Here is a 15649-nt window from a genome sequence, read left to right as displayed (position 1 = left end):
TAAACATTTACACAATTTTATTTCATTGACTTTGTAAAACTTTATCTTTTTTGAAATGTTATAAATATTTTACAGTTGTCAAGTTCCTAACATTGTAATTTTGTATTTTATTTAACCCTAATGCAGATGTGTAGAAAAATGTTTTCTTAGGTAAGGAGGTCAATGTCAAATACTCCAAATGTTATATAACCAGTGTCGTGTACATTTAAATTACTTTTTACTCAATAATAACCAACATTTATTACAATTAAAAGTCATCTTTCACTTCTTCACCCAACTCATTAAATGCAGAACCTCTACCACAGCTAACATCTAATACCTCAATATCAACAGTAAATTTCAATGACATAAAGCAAATGTCCTAAGTGAGCTCTTATGTATTACAGTATAAAACAGACAGAAACTCAGTTAAACTGTGTATTGAATTTAAAAGTTAAACATTATGTGAAATTTATATTTGCAAACAAGACTGATACACAGTTTCCTTTTTTAAAACAAATATATTTTAATATAAAAATAATACAATTCATAACAACAGTTATTACAAATAATGATTTATAAAAATGTTTTTAGAAACTTACAAACCACATTCAGTCTTTTAACCAACCCAGAAATTCCTTGATATCCTGTCGAGGGTTCATGAAGATTTTCAAGTTGATAGAGAAACAATTCACAACTGGGAGCTAGGTAGCTCTTTGCTGATCGCACATTTTTCACAACTAAAGTTATATGATGTCTTCATGGAAATACTGACATGTGATGTAAATCAGTTGAAGTAAAATAGTTTGTAATGTTCAAATTTGTACATATCCTTGGTCAAATATCTGAAGTTCCCGATTAATAAATCACAGTTATAGCTTCTGAGGTTTATAGTATACCAACAATATAAACTAACTCTCTGCAAGTTGCGTAGTTACCTTCTGTAAGTGTTAGACGAGATCCTACGAATTTCATCTAAAACAATAATACTCACAATCATTAATATTTATATACACACATCACAAGTTGTTGATTCTCACACTCGAGAATATTGAACTTTAGTGAATGTATTTTGCAATACATAGTCAACAGTGTACGTTACATGAATTCTAAATATATATTTAACCGATACAAACATTAAAATTAATATATATATAATAACACTGTCACACCCCTAAGGTATTCTACCATTTGCTTTCTTGTCTGAGAGCAGAAGTTGCTTTCATTAGAGATTTTTTAACTTGTAAGGAGAGTAACAAAGGGATATAATGAGGGGAATTTTGGGGACAGTAAGCACAGTTGAAGGTGTGACTGGAATTTGTTGTTTAGGAAACTGTACAAAATATTCATTAGTAAATCAGTCAGATAGCAATTATTTATACTAATTTTAATAGTTTTACCTTCAAATTATTCAAATGTAACTTAGTCATGTCACTGCCAAACAGAATTTTTAAAAACTGCTTGAATTACTCTGCTTTACTTTGGAAAAATTACACTCCTGCTAAATAATGGCTATCTGACTGATTTTCTGACAAATCAAATACACTTTCCTTAACAAATTTCAAATATCTTTCTTAGGTGTACACTATCCATAACATAATCCTTAAAACACAGAAAACATGTTCAGTTCAGATTAACAGACAGACAGTCCTAGCCTTTACACTTATTTCAACTACCACAAATTTAACCTTGATGACTCATGTACAAGTGGAACAGCTTTAAAGTGTAGGGTCAGGCCCACTGGCAAAACAAAACACTTGAAAACTAGAGTTTGGAAGCATTTAGAATTATAAAACAATATTGATCATCCATTACCCAAGACCAGCCACCTAATAATATGTTCACATGCTGAAACCACAGGTTACAAGATTTGATATAACAATTTCACTAATCATTACCACAAGATATTCAGATCTAAAACTCTACATAAAGTTTACTTACAGCTAAAGACAGACCTAATCATATTGACTTACAAACCTTTTTAAGCTTAAAATTACTCTACATTTACATGCTTTAAAATCAACTGCATTGCAATGTAACATATGACATTGTTTTTTATCCTTCTGTTCACCACTATACTCAACCACTAAGTAATTATAATTGTAGTTATTAAATATCTTTGTAACATGTCACATTTACTTAAAAAGGAATAAGTGTTCTGAAGCATTCAAACTTTGTAAACAAATCATTGTGTTTTGTCAGCTTTCTTTACCATTATTATTAAGCATCTTTCATCACCTTGTTTTATCTAACAACTGTTCATCAGACTAAGTAAAATTAAAACATTTCTATACAGTAACATATCACGGTTTATTGTTAAGTTTAATCACAAGTGTTAATAGAATAGAATAGAATATATAAAATATATATAAATTCTTCCCAAATGTTCTGGTATCAATACAGGTCATATAGTACAACATAAAGTACAAAAACTAAAATCTACATTTTCACAAAATATTTACAATAAAATAACTATTCACAGTTTCAACTTTAAAAAAATCAAAACTTTTCATATTTCCAGAGCATTTCCATCTAATCTGACATATAACCAAAATGGTTTCCTGGCATTTAAGTCAATGACATTATATGGAAAAAGTTGTCACACCTAAAAAAGTTACTTGCTGGGTTTCTGAGAAGCAACATTATGAAAATATACCAGCTATTTTCTAATTAAGGCAAGTTTTTTTTTGTCTAACAAGGTGTGGCTATTGTCCTATACTATGAGAGTCAATGGTAACAGAGGCCAGTACTTTACATTAACAGGGATTTAAGAATGGAATTTATAATAAAACACAGGTTAAGATGTTATTTCTCTCACAAATAGATTTGTGGGAACAACCTTGAATGTCCAAATGGTCACTTAGTCATAATTTAAACTTGTCTAAATTTGCACATTTCTAAGTATACATATAAGATGTCTTCAAACTTTATGAATTATATTATAAAATAATAAAGTAACCAATAAAAGAATATTTAACATTAAGTTAAACTTAGAGCAAACACTGCTGTAGTAACAGTGATTATTTGTATCTGAATATCTGAAAACAGTTATTTCTCAAAACTTATTTCTTTTTCCTCTCTTTACGTTAATGAACATTCTTCAAACATTAAGTATAAATTATACTTCATACAATGATAACGACAGTATAATTTATATAAGAAAACAACCGTTATTAAATTATAACTTGCTGGTTAATAATATTGAGAGCCTAAGAACATTAATTGCGATAAGAAAATTATCTACTTATTTATGAATTATTTAGTAAGTGTTGCTCGGTTCAAATTATAAAACAAATTATGATGATATGACCTAAATCGCTAGTAATAGTAATAATACCTCTCTAAATCGGTTTCTAGGAGTTGATTCAAAAACATTTACTTGTCTTTCCACACTTCCAAGTCATATTTGTATGTGGGAAACATTACAATTTCACAAACATAACTTTTTCCGACTACGGGGTCTACATAATAATTTGAAGGATACGTTTACGATACCAATTTTAGTCTCGACACCAGCAAAAGTAAACTTTCTTTACAAATACAGGTAACGCACAATTTTTCATCAGATATTAAACCTGATATTAAATCCTGATTTTATAAATATTATTGTATTTTCTGAAATATAATAAACAATGTTTTATTTTACTATTTTTACGTAAGCTATTCGTCGAGAGTATATTGGATATGGCGAGAAGCTGCCCTCTTGTGAAATGATGGTTAGCAAAGTAATGAGACGCCTTTTCTACAGTGGCGAACGGGGAGGAAGGGAAGCTTGTGATAATCGCCATTTTGTCGTTTGGGAAGAAACAGAAGTGTTTCCTCATGGCAAAGAAAACTGGATATCGAATAGTGCGTATAAGGTAAAGTTTTGAAAATCAACTAAGACCAGCCCTTGTTGTACTTACTAACTTAGTAATACTGACCAGTACTTACCCATTATAAACGATGGTCGGCTTATTCGGTTATTGAATGAAGGAATATTTGAATTAGGCACTTTTGCTAAATTTAAGCTTGACCTAACGTAAATTAGTAAGTGAAAAACAAAAGTTAGGCTTACTATTGATACAAGTTATACTTAACTTGATTTTCTTAAGCCTAATAATATTTTCTATAATATTTATATTCTAAATTTTATTTGTAAGTTCAGCAGTAAACAACAAAAAAAAGGGTAAAATTATAAAAGTGGAATATTATTAAACTCCATATGACTTCAGTATTATTGTTAGATATTATAGTTATTTTCACCAAGGTAAAATCATGTCCCATTTTCAGGATTAACTGATTATTTCAACACAAGATATCTGTTTAAATTATTTTCATTGAATAAATTGTAATGAGTAGTGTGAATTTTCACTATCATGTCACTATTTCAGATGATTGAATTTTATTCAGGTATAAGCTTTAAACATTTTTCATTAAACATAGACATGAGTAAATGGTACACTGTCATTTTTCATTAATTGTGTTGCATAAAAATGCTGTTTATATGGCAGTGTGTTTGTGAAGTCTTATCTATACATCAATATTCAGCTACTTGTAAGTAACACATTTTTTTTATAATTTAAATTTGTGCCCTACTCTATTTGGATGAGATAGTCTTAGTAGTTCAAGAAGACCTCTTCTTATCCTTAAGTGCATTTGAAGAATGTAAACACAGTAAAATGGTGCAGAGATAGGCTCCTGGAACATGATTTAAGAGCTACAACTTTGAAGGCATTACAGATTTTAGACACTTTTCATTCTAAATTGTTAAAACATGTAATTTATCTATTGAGTCCTGGAATGTAAATTTTAGAAGTAGAAACTTGAGTGTTCAAACCTTTATGTCCAAGAGCAGAATATTTTATTTGGCTTTGAACTGACCAGATATAATGTGATGTATATTTAAAAAAATTGACATTTTATACAGGTCTGTGGAAATAAAAGGGCTATGTGCGTCGTGATGTTAATGACAAGGTGACCTCAGTGAATTAAAGTCTTCTTTAACTTCTTGTTTTTAAAATAATCAATTTCAATAAATGTCAATGATAGTGTTCTGTTAAATCTGTGTAGGATGCTACATGTATATATTTATAAATAGTATTATAAGTAATGGTGTGCTCTGTAAATATCTTCATTTTCATTATAAAATGATTTGGGTTTTACTAAATAACTTGGGCATTGTTACAAACAAAAAACTTAAGTTTGTCAAGTGTGATGTTAAAAATAATTATAATATTTAGTTCTTTATAAATATTGAACTTTTTAAGATATTACTGTTTACAGTGAATTTAAAGACGTTTTCATTTTGGTTTTCTTTACCCTAAGTCACACAATGATTTATTTGAAACAGTGTAATGTTATTGTTTTATCAACAGAATATTACTTAGATGTATTTTTAAAGAACTGAAGACTTGTCTTCTAATAGCTTTTTTATCACATTTTAGTTTTAAATTAATTGGATGTGTATTAGAAACCTTGAAATGGATAGTTGAATATTTGTGAATTTCTGGAACAGTGTCCAGATTAAAAATAATAATAATCTTGGTGTCATGGTTACTATAAAAAATTTGTTCCCAAAACATCAATTTCAAATGGTAGCTTTATTCTTGATCAAGTTTTTGTGTGTAGCTTGATTTTATAGGTGGTGACACACTGATTAATATTCTGTATTGTGGTTTATGAGAAAGTATTTTATCATTGAACATTTGTGAAGTTAATTATTAAATTGGATTATCACATAGCTTGTGTACAAATTAAATTGACATGAGTGTTTTGATGGTGAAAAGTCAACCATAATTATTGAATGGACATTTTTAAAAATACAATACTTTGCTGTAGTGAGATGGGACCTTTTTTAGATAGATTTTTTTAGACACCAGTATTCTTAAATTTGATGATACTAAATGCTGGAAAGTGATACTTTGGGAAAGTTTATCTTGTTCAGAAAGGTACTTCACATACCAAAAATGTCATATTAGTGTTTAATTGTTTAGCTGTTGTTTTAATCCAGTTTTTTTATGGTATTTCTAAAATATTTTGTTAAGTAACACCATAATCTTGGTTACAATTAGGTATGGCTAGCCGGTCAACCACTGAGACCCCCATAGGAACTGAGAAAGTACAGTGGGCAAAACCTCTGCATATTCAAAGATTGGAGCGTGCTCTACGCCTCGATCATTTTTTAGATTACGTGCAGCAAGTTCTAAGTAATCCTGTCAGGTAAAATAGTGCATATTTATTAGACCATTGCAATTTAATATATGCATGTTATTAACTTCTTAGATGGCATGTTTGCTAGATGTACATTAAACTCTTTGTAATGTTAATCCTCAGTGTGTTTGTCACTGCTGTTATATACACACACACACACAGAGTTCAACATTGAATTATATTATGAATGTGTTACTAAACTTGGCTTAACAACTGTTTATAATTCAAGCTTTTATTCTAGTTTTAATTTCTTAATTTAAAAAAATATTTAAACAAGTTCTCAGGTTTGCTTCTTTGTGTCACAGAACTCACTAACTCTTCAAATTATTTATTTTACATTTTCTTTCTACTCTTGTGTGATTTTCTGATTGTCCAATCAAATTACAAATACATGTTTAGAATCTCCAATCTTCGTGCTTTAAGGTATAAAGAAAAATGTCAAACTAATGCAACATGCCATTCTCATATTACATTATTTTTAAAAATGTTAATAAATCTCTTACATTGCTATTGGGTTATAACTAATAGAAACAGCAGTTTTTTTTTCAAGTTTTCTTGTGTGAGTTGATTTGTTTTGGTGATCATTATTAGATGTTTCATTTCATTTTTGTTATTTGTAGCCCCCCTGGTTGGACAGCAATATATCTTTGGATTTACAATAGAGTCAATTCGTGCCAACTCGCCTAGAAAAAAGGAAAAGAACTTTTCCTGTTTATGTTACAGATTTTCTTGAAAATAAATTAATCAAAAACTTTATTTTCATTTATTCAGCCATGCAGTGCAGCTTTAGGATTTTACATGGCTGAATAAATCAAAATGAAGTTTTTGATTAATTTATTTTCAAGGAAATCTGTAACATGAACAGGAAAAGCTCTAAGTGAGTTGGCATGGAAATGACCCAATGCTAAAATCAGAGGTTCGGTTTTCCTTGTTGGAAACCAGCACATAGTCTGATGTAATTTTGCTTTAATAAAACAGAAACTTGTTATTTGTAGTTGTGGTGTTCAGCTTCTAGTAGCTAACTGAAACATTTTTAATCTACTTGTAGCTCACTTGGAAAGCTAATTAAGTTGTAGTAGTTTCAAAACATTGTTTTAATGTATGATCATTTGTTTGTCTTCTGAAAGATTTTTATAAACAGCTAACATTGGTTTAGTGCCTTGCCTTTCACTTGCTAAAGCCTTGTGTCTAGACTATGAATACTAAATTTTTATTTGTTATAAAAGTAACTCATATATAGAGAGTAGAAATAGATATGAGAATTTAAATGAAAAAGAAGTTTCCATGGTATTTGATATTTTACTTGTCTACACATGGCATCAGTGTTATTTAATTGTTCATATATGATTAAGATTTTTTGTATTCATAAGCAGTTTAGGTACATCTTTACTTTGGCTACTAGCAGGGCAAGCAGAACTTTATGTTGAAACTACAAGAATATTGAATTACAAGTCTGAAGGAGCTATAATTTCATTGTATAGGCCATTGATCAGGTCACATTTAGTTTTGCATTCAGTCTTTGGTGCCTTACCTCAGAAATAACTCTTGAAAAGAGTTTAGGGGAGTGTTACTTAGCATGATACTTAGGATGGAAAGAATTATTATGTGGACAGGCTGAAATCCCTAAAACTGTTTTGTCTTCAGAAAGAAAGGTTGAGACAGAGGGGATCTGACTGAGGTGTTTAAGATTGTTAAGGGAAATGATAGTGTTGATGCATGATTTTTATATTCCTAATGCTGAGACAGTGACCAAAAACATGACCTGCAGGACACACCTTGTGTATTATCAACAGGAGTGATAGTTTAGCAATTTTTCAACTTTTGTAGCTTTAACTGTGGTAATCCAAACTATTATATATTTTCTCTTTGTGCTATACTGGACTCTTACTTCACATACCAAATTTGAGGCAATACATTAAGAAATATCTGAGATTTCTCCAAGTTTCTACTACTATTTTTTCTTTGCACCAAAAGTATGGAAACTATCTGATAGAAAAACACTTTTATAGATTTTTTTTTTCAGTTTTGTCACCCTGTTAGATATTTACAACCTTCAGTTAAGAGTTTTATTTGGAGTAGATACAAGACACATGCAATAAAACTACTCAACTTTAAAGTCATGTGCTATTGGTCTAATATTTGTGCTATAGCTTCACTTAGAAATAAAAGTTGACCATTTTTAGTTTTTATTGTTTGGATTAAAGATGGCTGATTCAGAGCTGAAAAACTATAAGATGAAAGGATATATATGCTGGTATGCAAGTATTGATTAGGCCAAGAAAACTGGATTAGTAGTCTGTAGCTCGAATTTTCAAAAGAGTCATATCACTAAACAGTTTTTATTCATTGCCAGCTTTTAGGCACATATTTACTGAATTTGATTAATTTATTGTAATTAAAGATCATTTGGCATCATGTGATGTTAGCTTAATGTTTACATCTGTAATGATTGCATGGAGGTGATGAAAAGAAACTGTTCATCTAAATTCCATGGTGTTACTTTAAAAGTAAGTTTAATACTGTTTTAGAAATGAAAAACTACCATAATGTATTATAAAGTTTAATTGGATCTTTAACTCTTTTGCTATGGGCTTGGTATAATATACACAAGTATATCTACACATTTGCACTATAATGTTTGCTAAAATGTATCTTCACAAAATTTGTTAGATTTGAGTGAAGATTACAAATAATTTTATACAAAAGATCAGATTTCTTCAGGAAAATACTTCATTAAACATTGGTTGTGAGAATATCAAGCCTGTTTCATAACTAGTCTGAGTACAAAGTGATTTTATTTTATGATTAAAAAAACTTAATTGTCTCAAAAATCTCAAATATTATTTGCAAAAGCTCTAGAACCTCCTAAATACATTTCAAATGTTTGTTTTCAGTAAGACTTTATATTTTGTTATTTTCTGTACTCCATGTGGGGTCTGCACTTGGCCAACTTCGTAACGATCATAAAAAGTTAGAAAATAAATATAAATTTCTTTTGTGCTAGAATAACTACATATAACACAAAAATGTTTAGTCTGAGTATCATAATTCTGTGTATTTTTATTGTATTGACCTTCCAGTCATGCATAGCTAACCTTACATAACTTACATTAATGCAGTGCACATGCAGTCATGTAACATATCCTATAATATAAAACTGACTTTTAGCCTTCCCTATTTTGGCTATTTTAGTGGACTAGTATTTTGTTGTGTAGGTCACATTCCAATTATTATACATTATTACTATTTAGAAATAAATTATTAAACATGTTTTTCTTGAAGTATAGAACAATAAATGTAGAAGTAAAGCAAACAATTCTTTATGCTATGACCTTTGAACTCTGTCGTTGCTGGATGCGGGTTGCTAAGCCTTTTAAAATTTTGTATGAAGAGGATATCAAACAATTTTTAAGGTTTCATATATACGGTTAAATAACCAACAAATTTTCGTTATTCCATGTCAAATCATCCAGAGTTTGGAAAATTTTCCAGGTGACCCCCTCAGAATGCCTTGAAAAAATTCACATGTGATCATCTACCCATATAATGAAAAACTACCAAAGATTAGATCAATATCTAATAGTTTCTGATTTACAGCACTGTAAAATTTAATTAATTTTTTGTTATTTTTGGGCAACTTTGGCTGCTTAAAGCTGCAAGAGTAATGGTGGTAGAAGGCTGAAATTTGCTACACTGACTGAATTAATCTCACAGAATTCAAAAATGGTCTCAAACCAAGTTTATCTCTTAGGATTTTCATAGTGAGGCTGTAAAATCACCTGAAAACCCAAAATCATAAAAACATTGGTTTATTTAATAAGACTTAATATGATACAAAGCTGAATTTTGTTTTCAAATTTCCTGTAACATATCAGTTGATAAATCAACAACTGTTGTAATTAAAAGTCTATTAGATCTCCTGTAAAACAAATTTAGTTGCATGCAACTTTTTATGATTTAGCTAAAAATAGCCCTACTTCTGGCCACAGTTTGACCATGTCACCAGTTATTCAGCCTTTTCAGATTTTTGCCATATATTCTTACATCTCTGAATATGATCTACAAAAATATCAGGATGGTGTTCAACCTACTTTTTGAGTTATAATTTTTTAACGTAACCTCTGACCATACGTTGTTTACTTGAAAAAAAACTTCAATTCAGGTGTGTTACTGAGCCTGTTTAAAAATGCACTTTTTTTTTATAGAAAATAGAGTTAGTTATAAATGCAGATACGATTTTGTTAGTCAAAAAATGAAAAAAGAAACGTAAGATTGACAGTGAAAACAGTGTGTACCAGGAATGTTGGGAACTTGATTATTTAATTACAAACAATAATGGCAAGTTGCAGTGTTTGGTTTGTATGTAAATTATATCAGTGACTAAAGAATTTAATGTGAAAAGGCATTAATCAATGATGTAGGAAGAAAAATATGATGAAACTCAAAGTTTAGATTGTGGATTTCAGCAAGAAATTAAAACAACAAATGAGTATGTTTAGCAAGCTGTCAGAAAGTCAGACATCTGCTTTGAATGCTTCATACATTGTTTCTCTTGAACTTGCAAGAGCAAAGAAACCTTTTATTGATGGCAGTTTAGTAAAGAAATGTGCTGTTGAAATGGAAAAGGTGTTTGGGGATGTCAAAATTGGTGATAAATTTGAATCAGTGCCACGTTCCAACTAAACCATACAAAGAAGTGTCACTGATATGGGAGAACAATTAGAAAACTCATTTGTTGGATTAGTTGAAAAAGTAAGTATTTCTTGCTTTGTCTTGACGAAAGTACTGATCAAGCAGATGTAAGTCAGTTGTTAATATTTGTGTGCATTATTCATGAAGATTTTTCAAAGAAAGAGGAATTATTGAATGTATGTGCTCTGTGGGACCTCAAAAGGAAAGGATAGAATTTGTAATAATGTTACAGCAAATATTTGTTCATTAGTTTGAGCTTGGGCACGTTTTATCTTACCTGTCATCATGCCTTAAGCTAAACAAGAAATGCCTTATAGAATGACTTATGTTTATTCACTTTTGATGTTTGTTTAGTGTTTGAGCATCTCAGTAGGTAAAAACAGCAATTTCTAAAATTGTTGCAAACATATAGACTGATACCTAACTTTTTGGAATGCCGTAGATATCCAGTGTTCAGTACACTGTTGTGTATGTAAATAGTGTTTAGCTTTTAGGTAGCAGGCACTGGAGTTGATGGTTTACTTTCTGCATGTTAATTTAGTTTAGTTTAGTACTTTTAGTTTAAAAAAACAACAGAAATAGCCACTAAATTTTTATTCAAATATTGTCATGTATCACCCATGTTTATATTAATCTGCGTTATTCATTGCCAAATTTTTAAGGAGTTGTGATATCCTGTCTGTGATGTTTCACCAACCAGCTTCTTACGTGTTTAGTGAAAAACACTTTGTAATTAGTTTCTTGTCACATGATAGGATTCATCACGTATAACTTCACATATGTATGTTGTATATGTTACTGACATGTGTTATTCAGTAAGGTTGAATTCATTTTGTAGACTTGTTTACATCAATAGGTAATTTAATAGGATACTTGGATTAGAAATGGTTATTAAATAGTTTACAAAAATGTTATAAGATTAATCTATTTAATCAGTGAGTGGACATGTTCATAAGTTCTGAATTTGCAAGGTTTAAAAGTTAAAAAGTGCAATTTGTTATGTACATGCCAAGAATTTTCAACTTACATTGTGTCTATGGTTATATTTAGTGACCTTGATGAAACTACTGAAACTGAAGGAGAAATTGTATCTGATGAAGCAAATGACAGGAAAACCCTTAATGGGGTACCCGCATCTCGTCAAGGTCCATATTTTATTTTATATTAATGTATAAATTACTGTTTAAGAAATACAGGACACCTAAATGTGTACTGGTTTCTACTCTTTTGAAACGTGATTAAATTTGTTGTTTGAGAAATTGTTTTTAGTGTATTCTTCATTGTAAAGTTAATTTTAATTAATGATTTAGTTATAATGCATTGTGGGTAAAAATGTTCAAGCATTTGGTTTAAATTGAATCAATGTTGAGATTAAAGTATGTTTATAATGTAACATAGCAACCATTCTGGATTTTTTATTTTGAGTTTCGACTAAAGTTATTGTGCATTTGAAAAATATTTTATAAATAATAAAAAAAATACAAAAATTGCATTTTTATTTTTAATTATTTTCTAGAGAGAAGATCGAGTAAAATGTGTTTGTTTAACTTCAGCAAGGTGAAGAAAACTAGACGTTGGCTGAAGGTAAAGATCTAGTTTCATTATAAAATGTGTTTGTTTAACTTCATCAAGGTGAAGAAAACTAGACGTTGGCTGAAGGTAAAGATCTAGTTTCATTATAAAATGTGTTTGTTTAACTTCATTAAGGTGAAGAAAACTAGACGTTGGCTGAAGGTAAAGATCTACTTTCATTATAAAATGTGTTTGTTTAACTTCATCAAGGTGAAGGAAACTAGACGTTGGCTGAAGGTAAAGATCTAGTTTCATTATAAAATATGTTTGTTTAACTTCAGGAAGGTGAAGAAAACTAGACGTTGGTTGAAGGTAAAGATCTACTTTCATTATAAAATATGTTTGTTTAACTTTAGCAAGGTGAAGGAAACTAGACGTTGGCTGAAGGTAAAGATCTTTCATTATAAAATGTGTTTGTTTAACTTCAGCAAGGTGAAGAAAACTAGATGTTGGCTGAAGGTAAAGATCTATTTTCATTACTTTAAAATATTTTATATTTACCTTTTGTGTTTTTTCTAATATATTCTTTCTTTGATGTTTTTATCATAATTTGCTTTCATTAATAACTTGGATATTTTTGTAGAGCATTCTATTAAGTGATTCCTCTGAGTCAGAAGAGGACCATGAATTAACTTGTACAGAAGAGGATTTTCAACATATGTTATATTTCCACAAATTAAGAAAAGCAGCCCATACTGAATTTCTGTCAGACCCTGAGGTACGAAATTTGAATTTTAGTAAAAGGTGTAGGGAAACATGCGAGTGTAGCAGTAATAAACTGTGTGAATTGAAAATCCCATTCTTGAATTAAAATTAAAATTTTACTTATTTTTTAATACAAAACCATTTTTGGAATGTTTTCTGGTTTTCTCAATATTTGTTTGAATGTGTTAATTATAATTATGCCCAATCATTTTAAGAAGTTTGGCATGTTTCCTCCATTCTGGTAAGGGTGGAAGATTCTAAAAACCTTGACATTTAATTGGGCATGCAATACAGTTTTACGTGGCTAATGTTTCTATGCCTCTTTTCTGTTTATTGTGATTTCAGGGAGTTCCAAATTGCCTCTTATATTATAATAATAGAAATATGTCTTCAGAAGCTTTGACTGTTTGGCATGTTTTACTTTGTCACTTGTCACTCTAAGAAAAGGTCTGCCAGATAAAATGGATTGTTAATTTTTAGTACTTAGCACATGGATTACAAATTTATAATTAATAGTTAAGTAAATGCTTACTTAAGCCAGTAAAACACTTCGTGCTTTATTTTTTGGTCAAAAGTTTTAAATGTAAACTGAACAACAAAAAAGTAACATCAAATTGTGAAATAGAATTTAGACACCTATGGTTATCTTAGATTTAAAAATTGTTAAGAAATCAGTATAATTATAATTAGAAATTCTATTTAGTTAATATTGTAGTAGTCTTGTGTTGACAACACTTTAAATCACTAACTTCTATGTTAGCTACTGTAATGTTTTATTCTTACTCTGATGATGTAAAACGTTAACAACATAACCAAACTTTTGATATTTGTTTCATGAAGGAAGAGAATTTTGTTATAGAAATCTAGAATTTTGGATAAATCATTGTTGACCATATAAGCTTAGTCATTCACAGTTGAAATTTATCGTATGAGAGTTTTATTTGTTATGGCTTTACCTTACAGGGTTTGAAATCTAATAGGAAATAGATAATAAAAAGCTCAAGATACTTGTATAATTTTGTTGTATAGACGGTCTCAACTAGAACCTTGTATAATGGAATGCTTCATATAATAAAATTTGTATCTATTGGATACATGTCTCTGGTACCACCCACATTGTATAACAGGTTCCACCTTTATAGTACCTTTAGAAACAGTGTAAAATATAGAAATATAGAAAATGTTGGAAGTGTTATGGCTGCTGTGATAATCAAATCTGAATTATATTTAACTATAGAAATGACAAAATTTTGGCTATGTACTGTGTATAGTCATGACCAGTGTTGTCATTTGTTAGAAGCTGCACCTATCAGCATGTATTCAGTGGTTTTGTCTATAGTTAAATTACTTTATTGAAACTGGTAACTGCAGTACTGCATATGTTATTTCATATGCAACATATGGCAGTATATAACAGGATATTCCATATACAGATGTAACAGCTTGTACCTCAAGGAGAGAGAACTAGAAACTATAATTTTATTGATTGTTTTGTTAAGACTTACTCGTGCAGAGTTTTGTGCGTATCTGGTGATTTTATAACATTTTACTTTGTATCATTGTGTTTGTACATTGAAACTGTGCTTCATCCTTACCACCTTTTTTTCAGATTCGACAATACCAGTACTACAGTGTTGGACTGTTGTCTAACTTAGACAAGTACCAGGAGCAACAGAATCTTGTCGTTGGTGGAAAGAAAAAACTAAAAGAGAAAAAAACAATAACAAAGAAAAAAGGTAAACATAATGGTAAAATTATCATTAGTTATCATTCATATCAGAACGTACTGAATTTATGGTTATGTAGCAGGTTACAATGTTATTAAAATTAATATGTTTTTGGCTATTAAGCCCATGACAACGTTTTTTCTAGATGTAATTGTAATAACATATTTGACACATTTGTAAGAGAGAGTTTTGATTCATGTTACAAGATGAAAATTTGCACATGGTTATGAGTAATGCATTTTATGCTGTATACTTGTTACCAGAATTATTTATTGTTTGTTTGTATTACCTCTTTTTCTGTAATAGCTACTAAATTAAAGAAGAATAAGTCTGAAAAACTAGAAAAGAAAATGGATCACCAAGGTTACATTCTTCCAGTAAGTAGTCCTAACTGTTGTTTAATTAAGTAAAGGTCTTGGAACTGAATTTTAGAGATAAACATAAGACTTGGTCAGGTCTTGTTGTTTACAGATAAATATTGAATTATAATGTGGATTTTATGCTGTTCTTATACCAGAACATTAAATTGTACTTTTCATTTTCCTGTGGATAAAAATTCACTTATTAAAATTTATGTCCTCGACTCAGGATTATCACTGATATTTAAATATTTTGTATTGTTTAACTGTCAACCTAAAGTTTTATTAAATACAAGTGAAAGTTGCTAATTAATTTCTACTTATTCTCATAGTTGTGGTGAAGAAAACTATCTTTTGCTTAAAAAGTAACGAGTGGTAAAGTTGCTTATGTAGTACCTGATGATGAAAATATTGATATATTTA

The 15649-nt window shown here is 29.6% G+C and overlaps 1 protein-coding gene and 1 long non-coding RNA gene across 2 annotated transcripts in view; one reads left to right on the top strand and one right to left on the bottom strand.

Moving 5' to 3' along the window:
- Positions 1 to 480: 480 nt before the first annotated feature.
- On the bottom strand, positions 481 to 3455 carry LOC143226764 (uncharacterized). Its single transcript, XR_013014732.1, has 2 exons — positions 3317 to 3455; positions 481 to 954 (listed from the first exon to the last, which is right to left on the bottom strand). It is a non-coding gene; the product is annotated as an uncharacterized LOC143226764 (long non-coding RNA).
- Positions 3456 to 3641: 186 nt separating this feature from the next.
- The window catches only part of LOC143227538 (chromatin-remodeling ATPase INO80-like), a 57699-nt gene continuing 45691 nt past the window's right edge, over positions 3642 to 15649 (top strand). The window contains 7 exon segments of the mRNA XM_076458975.1: positions 3642 to 3839; positions 6033 to 6180; positions 11914 to 12008; positions 12380 to 12447; positions 13019 to 13153; positions 14750 to 14876; positions 15174 to 15244. Of these exon segments, the coding sequence (XP_076315090.1) occupies positions 6035 to 6180; positions 11914 to 12008; positions 12380 to 12447; positions 13019 to 13153; positions 14750 to 14876; positions 15174 to 15244 (642 nt within the window). The 5' untranslated portion in view covers positions 3642 to 3839; positions 6033 to 6034.

Source organism: Tachypleus tridentatus, chromosome 9, assembly GCF_004210375.1.
Source record: "Tachypleus tridentatus isolate NWPU-2018 chromosome 9, ASM421037v1, whole genome shotgun sequence".
NCBI classification, from domain to species: Eukaryota; Metazoa; Arthropoda; class Merostomata; order Xiphosura; family Limulidae; genus Tachypleus; species Tachypleus tridentatus.
The sequence above is the reverse complement of the archived record's forward strand: the minus strand, read 5'-3'. Positions and strand labels throughout refer to the sequence as shown.